General features: G+C 42.5%; 1 protein-coding gene across 1 annotated transcript in view; it reads right to left on the reverse strand.

Annotated features, from left to right (window-relative positions):
• Positions 1 to 14,987: 14,987 nt before the first annotated feature.
• Positions 14,988 to 25,236, reverse strand: part of ARK2C (arkadia (RNF111) C-terminal like ring finger ubiquitin ligase 2C) — a 214,631-nt gene continuing 204,382 nt past the window's right edge. The window contains exons 7-8 of the mRNA XM_075343112.1: positions 24,429 to 24,532; positions 14,988 to 15,358 (exon numbers count right to left, since the gene is read on the reverse strand). Of these exons, the coding sequence (XP_075199227.1) occupies positions 15,241 to 15,358; positions 24,429 to 24,532 (222 nt within the window). The 3' untranslated portion in view covers positions 14,988 to 15,240. The remainder of the gene's footprint in view (positions 15,359 to 24,428; positions 24,533 to 25,236) is intronic.

A 25,236-nucleotide genomic window follows, 5' to 3' on the forward strand; every position in this document is an offset into this window, starting at 1 on the left:
TATTATGGCCATTTCTCTTCATTCTTTACCTACTGAAACTGTAATGTTGTTTTGTATTATATAATAAATATTTGTGATAAACTTTTGCACTACTCGTATATCAGACTCTAGTCCTCCTGTTTCTATGTTTGCAATGGAGTTAGTGCCGGCTGTGGACTGACCCTTAATTGGGCATCCGTTGACCCACATACAATTATGTGGTTATGAGGATAATTATTCCTATATTTGTATTTAGTTGTGCACTCCTTTTTGTCTTTTACTGCAGCCAGGGAAGACAAGTCCAGAAATGCTGCAGCCATGGGAGGCAAGTCTAGAGAAGCTGCAGCTATGGGAGACAAGTCCGGAGACACTGCAGCCATGGGAGACAAGTTTGGAGATGCTGCAGCCGTGGGAGACAAATCTGGAGAAGCTGAATCTATGGGAGACAAGTCTGGAGACACTGCAGCGATGGGAGGCAAGTTAATAGATGCTGCAGCCATGGGAGACAAGTCCGGAGGCACTGAAGCCATGGGAGACAAACCTGGAGATGCTGTAGCCATAAGAGACAAGTTCGGAGGCATTGCAGCCATGAGAGACAAACCTGGAGATGCTGTAGCCATAGGAGACAAGTCCGGAGGCATTGCAGCCATGGGAGACAAACCTGGAGATGCTGTAGCCATAGGAGACAAGTCTGGAGGCATTGCAGCCATGGGAGCCAAATCTGGAGATTCTGTAGCCATGGAAGACAAGTCCAGAAGCACTGCAACCATGGGAGGCAAGTCCGGAGATGATGCAGCCATGGGAGACAAGTCCGGAGATGCTGCAGCCATGGAAATATGGTTAGGACACGGAGGCTGCTCACAGGCGCAATATATACGGCCTGGCGCCGTCGGGTTGAAATACGGCTCCTGGGACACTTTGGAGAAATGATCACACCACCGGTTCTCCCACCAAATCTATGTGACACTGAATTAATAGCTATTTATTGGTTGTCGTACATCCCCCAATAAATCCATTGAATAGTGAATAAAACTGTCTTTTGTACCCCAAAAAATGCATGCAAAAAACAATAACAAATCATCAGAGATCTCCAACAATAGAAATGTAAAAACAAAAATAATAATAAAAAAAAAAACATATAAGTTTGTATCTCTGTAATGGTCATGACCTGGAGAATTCTGCCTTCAGGTCATTTTTACCGACCAATGGACACCGTAAAAAGCAAACCCCCAAAAAAATGACGGAATTGCATTTTTTTTCTTTGCACTTACACCACAGTTGTAATTTTATCCCAATTTTTAGTTTCATTACAAATAAAAGCAAAAAAATATGAAATCAGAGGTAAATAGTAAGCAATGCAATTTGATTTATTAGTTATAAATAAAGTACAAAAAAGTCCACAAAATGTGAATTGAAGCAAGTACACAATTTCTAATGTCTCTGTAATGCACTATTGCTTTCATATTGATAATAAATAATCTTCTAGCATTTTTTATTTTCATCTTTTTTAACTTTTTTTTTACTATAAAATATTCTATATGTAACAAAATGTTCCACCACGGCAAATCAGACAGCAGTAGAGATTACAAAACCGAAAATGACCATTTCTCTCACCCACGTTATTAAACAATTACCACAAGGAATTTTTCTTTTTTTTTTTTTTCCTTTTATTCTTTCTTTTTGTTATTTCCTTTTTGCATCATAAAATCATTTTGGCCGTTGCACACGTTCACAATGTAATGGGAGTGGATCTCCTGTACAGTAATTATGGCAGAAAAAGCAGCCAATGAGATCACAGCTTCCATTTCCACACATGTACTGCAGAAATAAGCTGTAATCTAATTGGCTGCCATAAGATACTTGTTCACTTTACACAAAAAACTATGGCCCCAAATCAGCAAAATGTTTGGGTTTTTTTTGTTAGAAATATGGTATAAAGAGGTATAAAACGTTTTGATAATGGCAAAGTTTTTGCAAATCTTGTCGTATTCACGACAGTTTTGGCAATTTCCAGCAAAATGGGACAAGATGGTGGCAGAATGTACAATTCATGAGCAGCTGCGGTGTCTCTTATTCCAAAAATCTTACTCCAGTCACTGACTGGAGTAAGATGGAGTAAGATTTGTGGCTAGGAACATGGAGGCTAGTGTCTCTTAATGAACCAGTTGCCTCTGACTCTAGGCTCCCTCCTCATCAAGAAGGGTGTGAACAATGGGTGTATGGTGCAAATAAATCTGATATCTGATCTCATTTTTGATACTGAAATAGTGTGCTAACAATATTTATGATATATATGTGATGAAAGAAACAGAAAGAAAAAGAAAGAGAAAGAAAGAAAAATAAAAAGAAAAGAGAAAGAAAAGAGAAAGATAGAAAAAGAAAAGTGTAAGAAAAAAAAGAAGAGAGAAAGAAAGAAATAAAAGAGAAAGAAACAAAAAAAGGAAAGAAAGAAAAAGAAAGGGGAAAGAAAAAAGGGAAAATGAAAAGAAAGGAGAGAGAGAAAGAAAGGGAAAAGAAAAGAAAAAGAGAGAAAAAGAAAGAAAATATAGAGACAATAAAACAGAAAGAAAAGAGAGAAAGAATAAAAGGAAAGAAAGAAAAAAAGAGAATGCAAGAGAAAGAAGGAAAGATAAAAAGAAAGAAAAAACAGAAATAAAGAAAAGAAAAAGAAGACAGAATGATAAAAATGAAGTAAAAAAGGAAAGAAATGGAAAGAAAAGGAAGAGGAAGAAAAGTAAAAAAAAAAATGCATGAAAGATAGAAAGTTAAAAAGAAAAGAAAAAAAAGAAGAGAATAAAAGAAAGAAAGAGTGATCTGAGACAGATGTCTTTGGATAGAACTAAAATATTAGATAAACAGATATAGACAACCACACAATATAAGAGAGAAAGTAAATTTAAAGATAAATAGGAGACAGAGGTAGATTGAAAGATAAATCTCTATGGAGGGAGATGGAGAGAAAGAAAAAAAAGCAAGAAAGAGAGATAGAAAAATAAAATGGATAAATTTGAGATAGAAATCTATATGAAGAAATAGAATATTGGAAACATCTCCGGGTTCTACAATTTACTCCCGCACTCCACATACTGATAGGGAATGTAGATTGTGAACCCCAATGGGAACAGTGATGATCACATCTGTAAAGCGGGATATGATGGAGGTATATAAGCAATGCATAATAAATAAATAATAACAATAATATAAAATAGATAGATACATGTGACATCCATAGAGAAAGAAAGACAGGAGATAGACATTTATACACATAAAATAATAGATAAATAGAAAGACAGACATTTATAGACAGATATAGATTATGAGATAAATAGATATAAAAGCAAAAACTAGAGCAGCGCCAGAACAATAAGCAAAGCCTCCCTGGCAACAACCCAAACCATCCAGATAATACAAAGTAACTGGAAGCCGCGCACAAAAGTGTAGAGTCATTTTTTTAATGGATCACTCTGGCGACCTATCAGTTCAAGAGACTGAACCTTTGTGATCCGCTCCAGAAAGCTTCACACTCTTGAACTGAAACGTCGGCACAATGGCCCATTAAAAGATTATTCTTTTTACACTTGGGTGCGCTGTCTCCAGATACTTGTTGTTTTTTTTATCAAGATAGATTAATAGATGATAGATGATATCTCCTTGTGACCCCTGTCAGTACATTTCTGGCATTAGCAGCTGTAGAGGACCCTGCAGTTATCCTCATCCTCTACATTATGGCTTTGTGTCCTCATACTGTCAGTTTTGGGTAGGGCAGTGTAATCAGATGCGACCATGTTACTTCTGACTGTGCCCCATTTCCATGTAGTAATTGAAATGTCACTCCTCGATCTCCCGCTCGGTTTTCCCTTTGGTCTCCCCCTGAGTCTTCATCTCAGTCTCCCCCTCGCCCCCCACCTCGGTCTCCACCTTGGCCTCCGTCTCTGTCTCCTCCTCAGTTTCCCCCTTAGTCTCCGCCTCTGTCTCCTCCTCAGTCTATGCCTCTGTCTCCCCCTCGGTTTCCCCCTCGGTCTCTGCCACAATCTCTGCCTCAGTCTCCCCCTAGCTCTCTCTTCTTCAGTCTCCCCCTTGCTCCCTCCTCTTCAATCTTCTTTTCGCTCTCTCCACCTCAGTCTCCTGCTCAGTTTCTGTCTTGGTGTCTGCCTTAGTCTCCCCCACAGTCACCCCTTCTGTCTCCACCTCAATCTTCCCCTTAGTCTCCCACTCGGTTTCCATCTTGGTTTTCCCCTTGGTCTCCCCCCTCAGTCTCCGCCTTGGTCTCCCCCTCGTTCTCTGCTTCTGTCTCCCCCTCAGTCTCCCCCTTGGTCTCCACATCGGTCTCCCCTCAGTCTATGCCTGAGTATCCATCTCGGTTTCCCACTTGGTCTCTGTCACGATCTCGGTCTCCCCCAAGCTCTCTCCTCTTCAGTCTCCCCCTCGCTCTCTCCTCTTCAGTCTCCTCCTCGCTCTCTCCGCTTCAGTCTACCTCTTGCTCTCTCTACCTCAGTCTCCCGCTCGGCTTCTGTCTTGGTTTCCGCCTTGGTCTCCCCTTCAGTGCCCCCTTCTGTCTTCCCCTCGGTCTCAACCCTCGGTCAACCGCTCAGTTTCTGTCTTGGTTTTCCCCTTGGCCTCCCCCTTGGTCTCTCCCTCGTTCTCTCCCTTGGTCTGCCTCTCAGTCTCCCGGATGTTCAGTACATTTCCAGCATATTGAATGTAACAAACATGAGGTCAACACAAATATATCAGAGACGACCCCGGTCTGATGCCCCCACTACCAACCCGCCGCAGTCCAAGGGTATGAGCACCGACAAAAAAAAAATATTACCAATGCGAGTTTTGTACAGACTCGATTAGAAAACTTTAATTGTAGGAAATTCCGAGTGCTTTGCAGACAAATGAGATTGTGCCGAGCGTCAGCCCTGTTTTCTGTGTTTTCTGTTCTCCTCGCCATCGTCTGGAGAGCGGGACATCGGGGTGACAACAATACGAGCCATTATCAAAGCCGACAGAAGTGGCGCCTTACAAACCTGCCCTGTGTGACGCTCCGAGATTACAATAATTGGATTTTTACATTAACTTTCCTCTTACTCATTTCAAAGTGAGAATATTACATTTTCCACCAGGTCGCTGGATAAATTAATCATACTTTACCGTATTGCTGCGGAATGGCGCTTTTTTTTTTTTAAGGGAAATATTACTTAACCATGAATACAGTTTAGTTTTATTCGGCAGAGTTATAGACTGTTTCAACATTCAGGGGTGGGATGTTCATTTTGGGCATTTAAAGGGGACCCGTTACATTGGTTTTACAGTCCTATAAGTGGACAGTATAATATGGAATAGGAGAAGAGCAGATTTTATAAAGTTTTGCCTAAAAAAAATGATCGTAGCTATTTCATAAATTTAAATTCTTTCAATGCTTAGGTGTCCAGTGGGTGGTGCTAATTCATGGTGCACAGTCATACAAGAGTGGCTGTCAATCACTGAAGACACCCGCCCACTGGACTCCTAAACTTAGAGACTCTGTTGTATCAAGAATCTGTCAGGCTGCACTAAGACGTGGCCCGGAGTAGTAAAGCGGAGTCACCACAAGGTGGCAGCAGAGTAACGTCACGCTGTACTAAGACGTGACCCGGAATAGTACAGCAAAGTCACCACAAGGTGGCAGCAGAGTAGTTAGAGAGCCGAGTCAGCAACGGGAAGTCAAATTAATGTACGAGGGGTGAACGAACTCAAAGTCAGAAGCAAGGAAAGCTGTCAGGAGCCAAACAGTAATAGAGGAAGCCGAAGGGAGAGACAGAGCCAAGTCAGGGACAGGAGCATAAGTAAAGTACAGGGAAGTCCAAACTACAAACAAAGGTATGACATGCAGTACGGGGCGGGAGAGGACAGACAGACACAGGTTAGGTTGGAAAGGGTGCACAGCAGGACAGATTAGGTACCTCAACAGAGCCAGCTACACACACTATGAGACATAGACTATCACTGGCGCTGAACCAGAGTTGCAGCACCCAGATATAGCATCCCAGAAACCAGAAAGAGGCAGGGACAAATTAACCCCTGACATGACCAGACCAGAGGTGGGAGATATCACAGCAGAAGAAACCAGCTTCAATCTATGGATAATTCAATAGTGCAAGCAAGTATAAGAAGCTTTGTAATTTATATTATCTACCGCTATTTACAAGCCACTTCTTCTCCAGCCTCTCACACTACTCTGAAAAACAACTAAAATTGCTTTTTTGTACAAAAGAAGAGGGGTTTCCAGATTACTAAGGTTTTAAATTATAGTCTATGGGGTGGGGGGAGCAGAACAGATCTATGCTGCTGCTTTCTAGAAAGTGTTTTATCTCACTAGAAAGCTGAATTTAGAGCTACACTGCTCAGTATCGCTCGGTAATCTCCTCCATGATACTCCTGCTTTTGAATTTGTGCTACATAAAGAGGGGAGAGCAGGAATCTTTCATGTCTGTGTGCTGTGTATGGGAGACATCCTACCAGCTAGTCCCCACCCACTGGCTCAGACAGAACTGAAAATTAGAGCTAGAGCCTGTACTGGGTAGAATAGGTGAAATTTCACAGAATGAACAATGTGCTCCTGATTTTAGGATTATTTATTAGGTTATTAAACAAAAAGTTTCATATATTGAAGTCATTCCATTTTTTTTTCTTTTGAAGATTAATGAAAATTCTAAAGCATTATTGGATGAAGATGAGCTAACCATACATTTAAAGAAGACCAGCCAGCAGGATTTTGCTATAGGAGGTAAAGGCAGTGCCATACTGGCACTGAGGGGTACTTTGCACACTACGACATCGCAAGCCAATCCTGCGATGCCGAGCGCGATAGTCCCCCCCCCGTCGCAGCAGCGATATCTTGTGATTGCTGCTGTAGCGAACATTATCGCTACGGCAGCTTCACATGCACTTACCTGCTCTGCGACGTTACTCTGGGCGGTGACCCACCTCCTTCCTAAGGGGGCGGGTCGTGCGGCGTCACAGCGACGTCACACGGCAGGCGGCCAATAGAAGCGGAGGGGCGGAGATGAGCGGGACGTAAACATCCCGCCCACCTCCTTCCTTCTTCATTGCAGCTGGGATGCAGGTAAGGAGATGTTCCTCGCTCCTGCGGCTTCACACTCAGCGATGTGTGCTACCTGCTAGAATGAGGAACAACATCGTACCGTCGCTGCTGCAAAATTATGGAAATGTCGGACCCTACACCGATCATACGATAATGACGCTTTTGCGCTCGTTAATCGTATGTAAAAGGATTCACATACTGCGATGTCGACAGCGACGCCGGATGTGCGTCATTTTCGATTTGACCCCACTGACATCGCACCTGCGATGTTGCAACGTGCAAAGTACCCCTAAGATGCTGAATCCAGGCATGCCTGTTATAGAAGGATCCGATGCTTGGTTGATTAAAGATCTTTAATCAAAGTTGCAGAAATGCACTGCACTTTGATTGACTGGTGAAACATGAGCTGGTCTTTGTGGGTCAGGTCCTTGCATTTATTCCTCCTCCTCCGTGTTCTCTACCTCCTTTTCTTTAGCTGAATATCGCGCTGCGCCACCATTGCTATTGTTGGCAGAACGTGCGCATCACCACAGTACTCAGGTCTTCATTAAAATAGCACCAGAGTCCACGCATGTGCACATTGTGCATTGGTGCCTTTTTTCAACACACTGCGGTGAAGACTATGAGAGGCATCAGCATGTGAGTGTTTTAAAAAACAAACCTGCTCATGCGCCGATGCTTTTCATGGTGTTCTCTGCAGTATGTTCAATAAAATGTTACCAGAGATTGCGGTACGCGCATGTGCAAACTCCGCTGTTATTTTAATGAAGACCTGAGTAATGTGGCAATACGCATGCACCACCAGTAACAGCAATGCCAGGGCGGTTAATAATCAAATAATAAAATGGGGGCATAGGACACCTGAGGAGGAGGAATAAACACTAGAACCCAACCCACAAAGACCCGCCCATGTTGCACCAGTCAATCAAGGTGCAGTGCATTTCTGCAACTTTGATTAAATATATTTAATAAGCCTGCACCTCATATAGCAAAATCCTGGTGGTTGGTCCTCTTTAACCTGCAGTGGCCACTACTAGAGAAAAGTAGTATTACATGCCGTCTATTGAAAAAAGTGTCAACCCATGCAAAAACATGGGCAGGCCGGGTCCTCAAAAGCTATTTCTTTTTGGCAGTTCTCCACTTTAACTCATGGACAGGTTGTTCTATACAGACAATACCCTATGACTTCCATAGGCCTCCAAATACTTCCCAGTAACAAATATCGGTGAATGTCTGGATATGTGTATCATTTAATATAAACTCATTAGTGTTGTGGACTACTGGCATCCTAGTTGCATGATTGAAAAGTTCAGAGGTGACAATAGCAATAGCTAATGAGTTACCACCTTTGAAAAGCAGCTAACTTCCTGGACTAAGCAGCAAAAAGCAACCATCGCCTCTCCTTGACAAGGTTACTTCCAAAAACGTAGCATAACAGTCAATCATCTTGAAGTCCCACCCTCTGTCAATCATCTTGAAGGCCCACCCTCTGTCAATCATCTTTAAGTCCCACCCCCTGTCAGTCATTCTGAAGTCTCACCACCTGTCAATCTTCTTGAAATTACACCCCTTGTCAATTATTGTGAAATCCCACCCCCTTTTAATCATCTTGAAGTCCCACCCCATGAATCATGTTGAGGTCCTACTATTTGTCAATCATCTTAAAGTCCCACCCCACCTGTCAATCATCTTAAAGTCCTACCCTCTGTCAATCATCTTGAAATTCCACCCCTTTTCAATTATCTTGAAGTTGTGCCCCATGAATCTTGTTAAACTCCCAACACCTGTCAATCATCTTGAAGTCCTACCTCCTGTCAATCATCTTGATATCATATCCCTTGTCAATTATCGTTAAATCCCACCCCCTTTCCATCATCCTCAAGTTTGGCAGCATGAATGATGTTGAAGTCCCACCACCTGTCAATAAGTCCCACCCCTTGTCAATCGTATTGAAGTCCAGAGCCCTTACAATCATCTTAAAGTCCTGCCCCTCAATCATGTTACAGTCTCAACCTGTCAATTACCTTAAAGTCCCACCCCCTTAATCATCTTAAAGTCCCACCCAATATCAATCTTGAAGTCCCGCTCCATGTTAATCATCTTAAATTCCAGATCCCTTTCAATCATCTTCAAGTCCCGCCCCTCAATCATGTTACAGTCTTACCCTGTCAATCATGTTAAAGTTCCACCCCATTTAATCATCGTAAGGTCCTGTCCCATGTCAATCTTGAAGTCTCACCCTTTGTCAAGAGTCTTGAAGTCCAAAGCCCTTGCAATCATCTTAAAGTCCTGCCCCTCAATCATGTTACTGTCTCACCCTGTCAATCATCTTGAAGTTCCATCGTAAAGTCCTGCCCCATGTCAATCTTGAAGTCCCACCCCTTGTCAAGCTTCTTGAAGTCCAGAGCCCTTTCAATCATCTCCAATTCCTGCCTCTTAATCCTGTTAGTCTCACCCCCCGTTAATCATCTTAAAGTCCCATCCCTCGTCAATCATCTTGAAGTCCCACCCCTTTAATCATCTTAAAGTCTTGGCCCATGTCAATCATCTTGAAATCCCACCATCTGTAGGTCATCTGTACGTCTCACCCCTTGCCAGTCATCTGTCCCCCAATGAATATTGGCTGCTTTATTCCATGGCAGAGGGAAGTTTTTCTGCTATAAAGGGTGAGGGGGAAAGGAATCTGACAAAAAAATGAGGCAAGAAACTTTCTTTTTCATAAAAAGACATGAGTTTACTTTAGTTTCCTCCACTGCTCGGTACATGCAGCTCGCGTGACATCACTATATAGCTCTTTATATCTGTGCATATATTCAAGTGGCAGCAGCTTCAAGTCAAAAGACAAAAAATGTGAGAACTCTCCATAGAGAGCAAATGCAACAATGGTACCGCCATGGAAGGGCAAATAATAACCCCGTCCTCCCATTGGTTTAGGAATAACAACAGATTTTAAGACAGGTACATTCATACTGTATATATTTAGTTTTAGATTCTGCTCCATTATACATCACACAACTTTTTGTTTATTTCTCCTTTAAATATTCATAATAGTCATTAAAACGGTTCTTCATCTATTCCGGCAAACAAACATTGAAATTCCAAAATACAAATTAAAGGGGAATTTTAAAAAAGTTATGATGTCATCATGACATCACAGTTGGGCGTGTTGTGACTCATCGGAATACAAAAAAATTTTCCTTTAAAGGGGTCCACTTTTTTTTAAAACTCAAATGCAGGTATAATTTTTGCACTTTTTCTTAAAAACTTTGCACCTTTTGGCTTTTACAGACTCTTTGTAAATATGGTCTGGAGTAATAAATCAGCTGAGCGGAGCTCAAAAAAAGACTGATAAAAGGGTTACAAGCTTCAACAATTTGCTCACTGATGAATACTCAGTTAACTCATTCCACAGTAGGTAATACTGTGCACCACAGAGGCTGTTAAAGGCATTTTTCTTTATTAAAACCCAATGGTAAAAATATTTTTTTAGCCCCAATTATGCATTTAAGTAAAAAAAAAACCAAAATGTCACCAAAAGTGGACAATCCCTTTAAGCTTGACTTAAAATATAATTTAATCTGAAAGTTAGAAACAAAAATATCCCCAGTTCTCTTCAGTCAATCCGTTAACAGTACTATTAAGAGATTTTATATATTTTGGGACAGTCAAAAACATTGCTGTTATTACTGTTCCCAGAGTCCTTATTGGCCTTTGTAGTGATATTTTGTCGTTGGGACTCTAGGACAGTTAGTTGGGACAACATCAATGGTGGCTTAGTTGACTACCACTTAATTAGCCATATAACAGATCATACAAAGGTAATGGCTCCTTACGAGTTTTCACTGACTTAACAGAAGAGGATGGCTTAAAGGGGTTGTCTATTTTTTTATGTCTTATTTTTCCTGGAAGGTCGCATGAACATTAAGTTTATTGAAGTTTATCCTATCTCTGAAATCCCTAGTGATCAGTGTATTCAGATCAAGGATTCAATTTCCCCACAGCGCCTCCACAGGAAAAATTAAGCATTACATGGTTTTGTCCTCCAGGGACAAAAATGCTTTTTTAAGGCTTTCCTTTGTCCAGATAATTGATGAGAATCCAGAATAAGATGCCTATATTTTATAAATGAACAACCCCTTTAAAAATTAAAGGAATTTTCTTGTTTTTGACATACAAATTGACTACGAAATACATTTTTTAGGGTAACATTTCATTTGGCTTCAAGTTTGTCGTACCAGAATTATTTAATAGACGGTGAGGAAAGTGAAATGGTCATCTCGGTTCGATTTATGAGTGCAAATAATATGTATATGTGCTAAACACGTCCACTATATTGCAGTTATCCACTAGGTCACAGCATACAGAATCAAAGGTTTGCATTCGTAAGGAATGTATCCAAGATTACAGCACCACAGTAATACAGTTCATAATCACACACCCTGAATTATTACTTGTTTTTTTTTTTGTTTTCCACAAGATAAAGATTTCATTTGTTTTAAAAGTTACTATCACATGCAAAGCATTCCAGTCCAGAGCAATGCAAAATATGAGGTAATAGGAGTTATGTATATTTATAGATATCCATATATAAAAAAAATTAGTATTGTCTCTAAATAAATAAATTATAATTAAAAAGGCCAAAACAACTATAAAAATAATTAAATAAGAACCCACAAAAAAGTCTACAAGTTAGTCATAAATTATGATTGTTAAATATAAGGCATTGAAACTCACAAAACCCTGTAAACTATCAACAGTTGATTCCTACGGACTCGAAAAAAAATCGTTCTACAGTGTCGTATTCTCACGAGATATTTAACACATGGAACCCTATACACTAATACGATCTGCGACGTTACGCTTCACCGTTAAGGGTTTCATACACACATATATACTTCCATTAAAAACTTGGTGCTTTTCCTTTCATTTTTTTTTTTTTTTTTTAGAAAAAATGTGCTTGTTCATTAGGCGATAATGTAATACTTTTTCCATACTGATACACTCCGATGGGCTTCTTGTACCATGCACTCATTGTTCCAAGGCTTCAGGCAGGTCTATAATAAAGACCCTGTATGTAATAGACCCTTCTTTATGTCTGTGATTTATGGTTTGCTCTGCCTATGCTGGTAGAGGTTGGGAATTCTCCCATGGCCATCCCACAAGACGTTCCCATTTCATTCGATTGACCAAAGGTAGCCATAAAGATGAACATTCCAAATAAATAAACAACATTCCTACATTCCAAATAAATAAATAACATTGCAAATAAATATAATTTGGAATTTTCATAAAGAAAATATATTTGCTGAACTGGGAAATAATCACCCAGTATGACTGAATATTTGCACTGAATTGCTAGCAGACTTTTAGATATGACATTATGTAATAGACCCTCCTTTATGCCTGTGGTTTATGGTTTGCTTTGCAGTGTTGCAAGGGGTTGGGTTTGACCCCATGGCCATCCCCTCCATGGCCTAGCCCGACACCCCATGGCATTCCCACTTCATGCTCTACAAATCTCTCTTGTGATTGAATATAGACAGCCATAAACATGATATAAAGTGTATGAATTAAATTTGGATGTTTCATAAAGCAAAGATATTTGCTGAACTTGGAAATATTCTCCCAGTATGGCTGAATATTTGCACTGAGTTGCTAGCAGATTTTTAGAACAGATCTGACATTATGTAATAGACCCTTTCTATGTCTGTGGTTTATGGTTTGCTTTCCTTATGCTACAAGGGGTTGTGTATGCCCCTATGGCCATCCCCTCCATGGCCTAGCCAAGCACTTCATGGCATTCCCACTTCATGCCCTGCAAATCTCTCTTGTGCTTAAACATAGGTAGCCATAAAGCTGAACATTCCAAACCCAATGTATAAATTAAATTTGGGATTGTCATAAATTAAAGATATTTCATGGACTTGGATATATTTTTCCAGTATAACTAAATATTTGCATTGAATTGCTAGCATATGGTTAAATCATATCTGTAATTATGTAACAGATCCTTCTTTATGTCTGTGATTTATGGTTTGCTTAGCTTATGCTGCATGGGGTTGTGTATGCCCCCATGGCCATCCCCTGCATTGCCTAGCCCAGCAACCCATGGCGTCCCCACTTTATGCGCTGCAAATCTCTCTTGTTATTGAACATAAGTAGCCATAAATATGAACATTTCAAACCTAATGCATAAAATTTTGGATTTTCATAATTCATAAATTTGGAAATATTCTTCCACCATGACTGAATATTTTTACTGAATTGCTAGCACAGATCTGTCTTTGTTGGCTATTTCATCTATTTCTGAAACCTGTCCTGTAATGACTTGGGAGGCCCTTAGAACCTAGAGATCCTGACCTTTGGACAGTTTCCCATGGAGTTGACTTGCCATTTGTTTGACATTCATAACATGCTTCACTGCACCTCAATACAAGAAATTGCCTGAAAGCCTAAATCTAAACATGTACCATTGGAGAATCGGGACCTTTTGAGCTATGGTATGTCATCCTTCATTAACAAAGGCAGTTACCAGGTTATGACAGATGGTATTTTAGCAGCTGAGCAAAAATTTCAAGTCTGCCCCATAAAGACATCAAGTCAAGAAACTGACTTTAGAAATATTATTTCTGTCATAGTAATTGATTTAATGGATCATTTTTCTGTCGTTTGGATGATTCATCTTTATGGCTATGGCCACCATTATTGTGCTGTAAACAGTTGGCGAGTTCATTGAAGTAAAGGCTTTTTGAGCTACTAGAGTCCTAATAATTTTTTCTCTGTACTATGAGATTACCCCACAAAAATTTCAATAATTCTAGAATGAAGGCCTAGGAGTTTTATGGCACAAAAAGAGTTACATGCAATTGTCGGTATCACACTTAACTTGGACTTTTCAAAGGAGAACCCAAATTTTTAAGCAACGCGATGATGGATTCAAATTTTAAAAATTGTTTGAATTTTCCCTGTCAAAAATTGGGACCGTTCTGTAATTTAATACTTAACTATGACATGTTACATCGTTACATAGTTACTTAGGTTGAAAAAAAGACCTAGGTCCATCTAGTTCAACTTTCATCCACCAATTATATATTTTGTCACTAAATCATTTTTTTGTCACATGTGACAAAAATAAAACAAAAAAAATATGTATTTTGGCACTATAGTAGAATAGAACCCACTGTAATAACAGTAATAACGATTTTTTTTTGTTTTGAGATGGTTAAAAATAAATTTAGGGTCTAGAGTGTTTATCTGATGGCATTACTAAAGTCTAGTATTCGAAGAAAAAAAAAAAATTATGGCCGCAACATACTCAAAACTCTTGGGGATGGCGGTCTATAAAATGGACTATATATAATTACTTTTTCAATTGCGAAGGCAGAGCAAACCATTTGTAATAGTCACAGAAGTTGTTTGCCCTTTTTATCACCCTTTTGTAAACATAAGAAGCGTAATAAATACATCACTTAAAAGAAAAGAACAAACTAAGGCTACGAATTTCCTCCGTATGATTGTAAACAGGATAATATTTTTTCCTTTTCTTTTTCTGTAGCCTCTTATTTTGGAAGGATATTTTGGGGGAAATTTTCCATGAATCAACCATAAATGGCTCACCCAAGTACGCACCAAAAAAAAATAAAATTTAGAAAAAAAAAATACAAAAAATTTAAATAAAATATAAATAAAATAAAAAAATTAAAAAAAATAATATTTGGTGCAAAATTAGTCTAATAGCAACATGTCCACCACGAGATGACTAGGGCATCAAACACAGAACATTTTTTTTTTAAATAAGCTAACATGCTCCAGATGCCGTCCACATAAATACTGTAGCTAAGTACCCCTACTTGATTCTACTTATTGGAGAGGTATATATACAATCCTTTGAAGTGCAGGATTGGCAAGCCAGACTACCACACTAGTACCTCCAAGAGCTAGTCTCCATCCCCAGCAATCGCCCTCTTTGGCTCTAGGAAGGCCAGCTTCCAATGCAACGGGGCATTATGGCTGTTAAGATCCTCTGGTAATTGTTACATGCCCGCAAATTCGTCTAAAGAATAATGTGCTTGCAGGCTGTCCTCTAAAACAAAATGGCTCAGAAGGCAAAGTTTTGCTGCAGGCAATGGCCACGTGACCTGATAAGGAACATGGGATCCTGACAAGAAAAATACAAAATCCTCGTTCTCTCAACTGTCTTCTCCCAGTTGCGTTTCAATGTCTACTCTGCAGATCGGACACTTCTTACTGGTGGCCAACCACTGGTCAACGCAGACTTGGTGGAACAGGTGCATGCAGGGTAACCTCCTGGTGGGGTAAAAAGAAATAATTAGTAGGTTCACTACAAGCTAATATACAGCCTAATATAAAGTAAACACAATTTTTTGCATTTGGTTTTCATTAAAAATTTTGTAGCGTTTAGCTTTTACTGGCTGTTTTGTCAACTGCTTCATAATGAGTTCATTGAGAATCTGTCAGTGAGCTTGTTGAGGGACAGTTTGTAACTTTTTTATGTCTTTTTTTCTGATCTTTCAGTTTATTTCAGATCTAAAATGTGGTACAATTAATCTAGTATAACGGAAAAAGGGGAAACAAGGCTCAACATATGATTCTTTAATTATGATGTGCAATATAGGGTAATATTGTGGTACCGTGTTAGGCTACTTTCACACATCCGGTTTGAGCCCTGCGGCTCAATCCGGCTGTGAAAACTATGCAACGGATGCGGCGAAAACACCGCATCCTTTGCATAAGTTTTTACATGCGGCCCGTCCGTTTTTTTCCGGTTGCGGCATGCTACTGAGCATGCGCAGTGGAAAAAAACGCATGCGGCGACCGGATGCGTTTTTTTCCGCATCGCGCCGCATCCGGCCTCCATAGGTATGCATTGAAAAATGCGCCGCAGCGGCCGAATGCGGCGCGATGCGGTGTTTTTTGCCGGAGCAAAAAACGTTGCAGGGGACGTTCGATCCGGCCGCCGCATCGGCTAAATCTGCCGCATGCGGCCAAAACCGGACCGAACGCAAGCCCCTGCGGCACAATACGGCACTAATGTAAGTCTATGCAAAAAAAAACCGCCACCGGCATTACAAAAGCCGGTGGCGGTTTTTCTGCAGAACGCCGTATTGTGCCGCAGAGCAAAAATCCGGATGTGTGAAAGCACCCTAAGCCAGAAAAATCAATTGAAATACTCTGTCCCAAGAATTATAAAAGTATATTAGGAGTGATACCTTTATAGGCTAACCAGAAAAATTATATTAGCAAGCTCTCAGAGCATCACGGCTCCTTCTTCAGGCTAATTATAAATGAATTACTGAGACCAAATCACAACATTAAGGCTAGGTTCACACACTGCGTTTTTTTGACGCTGCGTTTTTGTGCGTTTTTTTCGGCAAAAAAACGCACAAAAACGCACCCGCGTCAAAAAACCGTGGCCATAAACGCACGCGTTTTTGCCGCGATTTGGTGCGTTTTTGCTGCATTTTGCTGCGTTTTTGCTCACTGCGTCTTTATGCGTTTTTTATCAGTGAACAAAAAAAATATTTTTATTTGAAATAAAACACAACACAATTAGTGACTCCATCTTTATTGAAATAAAGAAACCCCCTCCGCAGTAATCCTGGGTTAGGGTCCGCGCCGTCCAATCCGGATCCAATATCATCTGATCGGTTTGCTGGAAGGCAAAGTGATCAGATGATGTGTCAGGTTCAAGTGCCTGAATCACATCACACATCAGCTGATTGCATAAAAGCTGGTTATACAATCAGCAGATGCATCGGTGCAAAAAAAAAAAATACTTATGTGCTGATTACCGGCAGCTCCTGGAGCGAGTCTGATCCCGTCCGATCGCTGCAGCAGCTGCCGGTAATCAGTGATGAAGTCTCCTGACGCATCCGCTGATAGGTTAAACCGGCCGGGCGCTGGCGTCAGCCCGAGACTTACGATCAGCTGACGCGTCAGGTGACTGCATCAGGTGATCCATCGCCAGGTACTGCATCCTGCAGGCATACGTACCCGGGGAGACTGCACACACCCGGAGCGGCAGGAGGATCTGGGAGCGGGCATGGCACCGGGACCCTGCAGACAGGTGAGTATGACTTTTTTTTTTCTACTGTTCACTTTTGATTTCGCAGCTGCCTCCACCTCCCGCCCAGACATGGCGCCGCACGGCAGCATACATGCACAGGACGGGAGGTGGACGCAGCAGTGACGGTACCGGGAGGATTCACGCTTCTGTGTTTACTGACAGAAGGAATCCTCTTCCTGTACATGTCACTGTACTACCCACCTCCTGCGTTTATAGCTGCGTTTTAGAAACACACTAAAGGCTATGTGCGCACAGTGCGTTTTTCACGGCGTTTTTGCGCGTTTTTCGGGTGCGTTTTTGGCCTCAAAACTGCAGGACTTTGCTTCCCCAGCAAAGTCTATGAGTTTTTATTTTTGCTGTCCGCACACATCTGTATTTTTTACCTGAGTTTTTGAGTTAAAAAAAAAAATGGACATGTCAGTTCTTTCCTGCGTTTTTCTGCATTTTCCCCCCATGCAATGCATTGGAAAAACGCAGCAAAACGCAGAGATCAAAAACGCAGCAAAACGCAGCCAAAAACGCACCAAATCGCGGCAAAAACGCATGCGTTTTTCGACGCAGGTGCGTTTTTGTGCGTTTTTAGCGGCCAAAAACGCACAAAAACGCAGCGTCAAAAAGACGCAGTGTGCGAACCTAGCCTAAAACGTACCAAAACGCACCTATTTGCGTTTCTCATTGCGTCTTTCAACATCCCATTGCACTCAATTGATGAAAAGCGCAGTGAAAAACGCAGGAATAATTGACATGCTGCGTTTTTGTGGCACCCCAAAAACGCAGCTGAAAAAAAACGCTGTGTGCAGACAGCAAAAATGAAAACTCATAGACTTTGCTGGGGAAGCAAAGTCATGCAGTTTTCTGAGCAAAAACCCACCCGAAAACTGCGCATAAACGCAGCGAAAAACGCACTGTGTGAACTTACCCTTAAGATTTAACTGAATGTTACAGCAGGACATGGGAAAGATGATGCCTCCTAAAGATAAGCCAAGGAAATCAAATTAAGTTTTTTCTTAGAAATGCTGATGAGTTGGAAGTGGTCTGTTCAGATCACTTCTGAGGTTCTTCTGCTGGAGGTGTGAAGTGTGTCCATGTAGTGAGTCATAAAACCAGGTGTTAAATTGAGTCCTTTTGTTAAAGATCCAAACATCCTTATCAGTTTGAATTCCCAAATTTTTCTCTCTCTGTCATCTTTAAAATGACCTTTCAGTATTGGTACTTTAAATCTGTCATACTGTGTCCCTGTCTAGAGAAATGTTTTCCCACAGGCGTGTCCATTTCATTTTTTATTGTGTGCCTGTATAGATTCATCATTGTTTGTAGTTTTTGCTTAGTTTCCCCAATATATGTTCCTCCAGGGCATCTTGTGCACTGTATCATGTATACCACATTGGAGGATGTACATGAAAAGAGGTCCATGATCTTGTAGTTCTGATATGTGTTGGCTATGTGGACCGTATTTGTTGGTAAAATGTGGGTACAGGTCTTGCATTTCTTGCCATTACAGGAGAATGTGCCCGTCTCTGATGGTGATAAGAGGACACTTCTAAAGGTACCGTCACACTAAGCAACTTACCAGCGATCCCAACAACGATAGGGATCGCTGGTAAGTTGCTAGGAGGTTGCTGGTGAGATGTCACACTGCGACGCTCCAGCGATCCCACCAGCAACCTGACCTGGCAGGGATCGCTGGAGCGTGGCTACACGAGTTACTGGTGAGCTCACCAGCAACCAGTGACCAGCCCCCAGCGCCGCGTGGAAGATGCTGCGCTTGGTAACTAAGGTAAATATCGGGTAACCAACCCGATATTTACCTTGGTTACCACCGCACGGAGCTACACGTGCAGAGAGCAGGGAGCAGCGCACACCTCTTAGCGCTGGCTCCCTGCTCTCCTAGTTACAGCACACATCGGGTTAATTACCCGATGTATGCTGCAGCTAAATGTGCACAGAGCAGGGAGCAGCGCACACTGAGCGCTGGCTCCCTGCTCTCCTACTTACAGCACACATCGGGTTAATTACCCGATGTGTCCTGCAGCTACATGTGCACAGAGCAGGGAGCAGCGCACAATGCTTAGCACTGGCTCCCTGCTCTCCTACTTACAGCACACATCAGGTTAATTAACCCGATGTGTCCTGCAGCTAAATGTGCACAGAGCAGGAGCCGGCAGCACAGGCGGTGAGAGCGGCGGAGGCTGGTATCGAAGGTAAATATCGGGTAACCAAGGACAGGGCTTCTTGGTTACCCGATGTTTACATTGGTTACCAGCGTCTGCAGAAGCCGGCTCCCTGCACATTTAGTTGTTGCTGTCTCGCTGTCACACACAGCGATCTGTGCTTCACAGCAGGACAGCAACAACTAAAAAATGGCCCAGGACATTCAGCAACAACCAACGACCTCACAGCAGGGGCCAGGTTGTTGCTGGATGTCACACACAGCAACATCGCTAGCAACGTCATAAAAGTTGTTCGTTAGCAGCGATGTTGCTAGCGATGTTGCTTAGTGTGACGGGGCCTTAACAAGGAGATTCCTTAAGTTAGGGGGCTGTTTGTAGGAGAGAAGTGGTAATTCTGGGAATATTACTTTCAGTCTGTACAGTACTGTACTGTACTGAGATACATTTTAAGTATCGTGATCCCAAGGGAAAGAACATGCATATTTTTATATAATTGTGCTATCAACATGCCATGTTTCATCTCTATAGAAAGGTAAACACATGATAATGACCAGCCCTGTTATGAGTCACCAGAGAGGAGGTATGTGAGTATAATTTGTGTTAAAGGGAATCTGTCAGGTGATTTTCTAGTAAAATACTTATTGCATCTTTAAACAGGGCTTAAGAAAACCTTTCAGGATCAGTAAGGGGTGCTTCACACACAGCGAGCTCGCTGCCGAGATCGCTGCTGAGTCACGCTTTTTGTGACGCAGCAGTGACATCATTAGCGATCTCGCTGTGTGTGACACTGAGCAGCGATCTGGCCCCTGCTGCGAGATCGCTGCTCGTTACACACAGCCCTGGTTCGTTTTCTTCAAAGCCGCTCTCCTGCTGTGACACACAGATCGCTGTGTGTGACAGCAAGAGAGCGACAAATGAAGCGAGCAGGAGCCGGCGTCTGACAGCTGAGGTAAGCTGTATCCAAGATAAACATCGGGTAACCAAGGTGGTTACCCGATATTTACCTTAGTTACCAGCCTCTGCAGCTCTCACGCTGCCTGTGCTGCCGGCTCCGGCTCTCTGCACATGTAGCTGCTGTACACATCGGGTTAATTAACCCGATGTGTACAGCAGCTAGGAGAGCAAGGAGCCAGCGCTCAGTGTGCGCGGCTCCCTGCTCTCTGCACATGTAGCTGCATTACACATCGGGTTAATTAACCCGATGTGTACTGTAGCTAAGAGAGCAAGGAGCCAGCGCTCAGTGTGCGCGGCTCCCTGCTCCCTGCTCACACTGGTAACTAATGTAAACATCGGGTAACCATACCCGATGTTTACCTTAGTTACCAGTCTCCGCAGCTTCCAGACGGCGGCTCCGTGCAAGCGCAGCGTCGCTTGCACGTCGCTGCTGGCTGGGGGCTGTTCACTGGTCGCTGGTGAGATCTGCCTGTTTGACAGCTCACCAGCGACCATGTAGCGATGCAGCAGCGATCCTGACCAGGTCAGATCGCTGGTCGGATCGCTGCTGCATCGCTAAGTGTGAAGGTACCCTAAGTTTTATTGCTGTACCTTATCCTGTTATCTTCTTGTAAGCTCCATAGAATTCAGTATAACATAGTAACTAGTCATATATAAAGACAAACTGCATATGCTGTGCTCCCGACTCCCAACCCTCAGTGCTGGCATCAGTGAAAGTAAATCTGAATTGAATTTGCACTGCTTACCCCACCTATACTCCATTCCACCTCTCAGCACTGATAGTGAATGCACTGGGAGGTGGGTTTGGGGAGCTGTGAATATGCAAATTAGATTTACATACACTTGACTAGCCTGCAGGAGACCTGAAACTCTACAAATTTACAGAAAGATAACAGGAAAAGGTAGAACAATAAAACTAATCCTGAAAGGTCTACTTAAGCCCTGCTTAAAAAAACATTAATATTGTACTACAAAATCACCTGAAAAATTCACCTTAATAAAAGCAAATGTCAAATTATACAATTAGGTTTCAGTTAAATATTACAACGCTCGGCTTTTACATGCTCTTTGTTTTCCAGCACATTACTGATTGCAGAATAGTTAACAGAAAATCTATAAATAAGCACTTTTTTAATGTTTTATTTTTCCTGAGCTCCTTTCAGCTGATTTATGACCACCTCAAAGTTCAGCTCAACATTGATATGATCTGTGGTCAGCGATCATCGTAGAGAAGTTCAGAAAAAGGCAAGGTGCTATAAACTCCTTGATGGATTCTCAGTTTACTTATTTTCCAAGCAGCAATGTCAGAAAACAATCCAAAGAGCCTTTAAAAGTCAAAAAGTGCAAAATGTTTAATGAAACCCCACTGCAAATATACATGCATTTAAATGAGAAGAAAATGTCCCCAAAGTTATCAATATCTTTTAGTTAGGCTAAGTTCACACTACCGTTGTTTTGCATCAGTCACATGCGTTGCTTGACGCATATGACTGATGCGTTGTACAATGGATGACAACGGTGACAAAGAAAAGAATTTCTTTGTCAGACTCCGTTGTGTGCGCGGGGCGGAGTTCGGGGGGCGGAGCTGAGGACATCAGTGCCGTGGTCTGCATGGCTGGGGACAGGTGAGTAAGTGAGTGTGTGTGTGTGTATGTGTGTGTGTGTGTGTGTGTCTACATGCGTGTGTACATGCGGAGTACGGGAGGGGACAGAGCGGGAGGGGGCGGAGCCGAGCGGGGCCGTGGAGCTGAGGACGTCAGTGCCGCGGGGACTGCAGGGCTGGGGACAAGTGTGTGAGTGTGTGTGTGTGTGAGTGTGTGTGTACACATGCGGAGTGCGGGAGGGGGCGGAGCCGAGTGGTGAAGTGTCGGCCTCCTTGCACACTGTATCCAGGTTAAATATCGGGTATAAGCAAAGCACTTTTTGCTTGGTTACCCGATATTTATCTTGGATACCAGCTTAGCGCTGGCTCCCCGCCCCCGTAGCCACTGTAAATATCGGGTAACTAACCAAAGCGCATTGCTTGGTTACCCGATGTTTATCCTGGTTACGGGGCGGGGAGCCAGAGAGCGCATGCGCAGCGAAATCCTACGGATCGCGCTGCTCAAAAAACATTACAGGCTGTGTTTCTCCCGCCCGGCGGTCAGTTAAAAAACGACTGACCGCAACGCAGCATCATTAGTCACAATCCGTCACTAATAGAAGCCTATGGGGAAAAACAGGATTCCTGCAAAATATTTTGCAGGATACCGTAATTCCTCAAGGCTACGGATTGTGACTGATGCAAAACAACGGAAGTGTGAACTTAGCCTTATAGAACCTTGTTCCTGTGTCCCCATCATAACACTTCCTACTCCAGTGCTTTAGAAGCAGTGTTAACCTTGAGGCTCTAGACCTAATAGCGACCTGTCAGAATTTTACTTTTGTGGTCTTATATGTGATCGATAGAAAAAAGCTTTATTATAATTAAATGCTGCAAGACATAGGGGCACTTTGCACACTACGACATCGCAGGTGCGATGTCGGTGGGGTCAAATTGAAAGTGAAGAACATCCGGCGTCGCAGGCGATATCGTAGTGTGTAAAGGCTTTTTGATACGATTAATGAGCGCAAAATCGTCGTAATCGTATCACTGGTGTAGCGTCGGTTATTTCCATAATTTGGAAATGACCGACGTTACGATGTTGTTCCTCGTTCCAGCGGCATCACACATCGCTGTGTGTGAAGCCGCAGGAGCGAGGAACATCTACCTGCGTCCTGCGGCTCACGCCAGCTATGTGGAAGGAAGGAGGTGGGCGGGATGTTTACGTCCCGCTCATCTCCGCTCCTATTGGCTGCCTGCCGTGTGACGTCGCTATGACGCCGCACGACCCGCCCCCTTAATAAGGAGGCGGGTCGCCAGCCAGAGTGACGTCGGAGGGCAGGTGAGTGCATGCGATAACGTTCGCTACGCCAGCTATCACCATGATATCGCAGCTGCGACGGAGGCGGGGACTATCGCGCTCGGCATCGCAAGCATCGGCTTGCGATGTCGTAGTGTGCAAAGTGCCCCTTAGTATCCCCCTTAGCAAAAAAACACAGTTCTCTGCCAGGAGATGTGAAGTCACCTTAGGTCAGGTTAGCCTGCGATCACAGGTGGAGGACCGTGGGAACCTCCTGCTGTGACCGCAACTAACCTGAGTGACGTCACCACTCATCACTGCGGCTCATTCTCTGCCTGAAGTTATAGCGGGCGGTCATGCTCTATGGCCGCTCACTGTCAGTTCAGATCTAGCAGAGCTGGAATCTTCGAGGGACCTCGAATGGAGTATGTCGGACCTGGGTGTTTTGGGGTTCATAAAGAGATGTTTGTTGTCATCTATTTAAAAAAAAGATTTTCAGTGTTTGTCTTCTTTCTTTTCACTTACAGATTTGTAATGGGGGGCTCTCATAGACGCCTCCGATCACTAATCTAGAGCTTAACGGCAGCTGTGAGCTGCGATTAACCCCTTATTACCCTGATTGCCACCATACCAGGGCAATCGGGAAGAGTCAGGTAAAGTGCTGGGCTTGTCACATCTAATGGATGCAGCAATCCTTGGCAGCTGCAGGCTGCTATTTTTAGGCTGGAGGGCCCAATATCAATGAGTCTCCCCAGCCTGAGAATACCAGCCCCCAGCTGAAGTTGACAGGCTTTATCTTGGCTTGGTAGCAAACTTGGGGGGACCGCATGCCGATTTTTAAATTATTTATTTAAATAATTAAAAAGAATAGTGGCTTGCAGTTTCTCTTATTTTGATACACATTCAAGATAAGCACATGGCTGGGGGCTGCAGCCTGTAGGCGTGGGCTTTATCTGTGCTGGGTATCAATCGATGGGAAGACCCGATGCCAATTGTTTTATTTATTTATATTATACCACGATATGAGACCCATAGACAGGGTCTATGATTGCAACCAATTACAGTCACGGTTTGGGGGCGGGGTCTGATTGCAGCCAATCAGAGACGCTGGTGAGCAAGGAAAGCAGTGAATATGTATGTGGGATAATCAGCGGCCCTGGAAGTACAGCCGCGGGAGCAGTTACAGCAATGGAAGGAGTTACTTTCTTTTACACACATAGATTTGGCCTCCCATTGAATCCAAAGGGTTATAAAGGGGTAGAATGAAACAGTCTCTTAATTACCTCACGTCCTCGCCGTCTTCAAGCATCGACAGGCAGATTGTGCACTTTTCATCCGTATCCGTCTCCTCGTCATCCTTTGTGTCTTTGCCATCATGTGGCATTCTCTGTCAAGCAATAAAGAAAAATATGTCATAAAAGTGCTAAGAAAAAATAAAATGATAGGAAAAAAATACAAGAGAATTAAAGGATTTCAACACAGTCTGCAAATTCTGCAGATTATCCCATATGGATTTACTGACGTAAACTCTTATCTGGACGGGACAGAATTTTTCTGCATAGAAATTTGCCTTGGTTGTAAATCTCTTAAATCTGCATCTTGTCAATCTCTGTAACGGATTTTAACAGGAGATTTTCCTTTTTTTAAATGTACAGGGATAAAATCCATGGTGAAATTTGGAACTTACTTGAGTATTTTACGATTGGTGACAAAATCCAAAGACATATTGTCACAGAGTGTAGGGGCTCTTAGACTGGCCCTCAGGCTAGAAGGGCCCTAGCTGTCCCTAATCCAAGAGATACCTCTAGTGGTGAAGATGTCTGGGCCTCCTTCTTTGCCCTGCTCCTGGCACTCCCTGATCTTATTGTGAGGGTAGGCCTGGGCTATTGGCCATTTGTCCAGATGTAATAAGATGATCTGTGAGTGTAAATAATCAAAGTATAGATGTCGACTCGTTGCATAATTATCTGTGTGTCTATATGACAATCGCATAGAAGCTTTATAATATGATTCTAAGATATGTGTTCAGCAATGTGTTAACAAAGATGATGAAGCCAAAATGAACAATGAACAAAGAAGTATTCATAACAT

This window comes from Anomaloglossus baeobatrachus, chromosome 1, assembly GCF_048569485.1.
Source record: "Anomaloglossus baeobatrachus isolate aAnoBae1 chromosome 1, aAnoBae1.hap1, whole genome shotgun sequence".
Lineage (NCBI taxonomy): Eukaryota > Metazoa > Chordata > Amphibia > Anura > Aromobatidae > Anomaloglossus > Anomaloglossus baeobatrachus.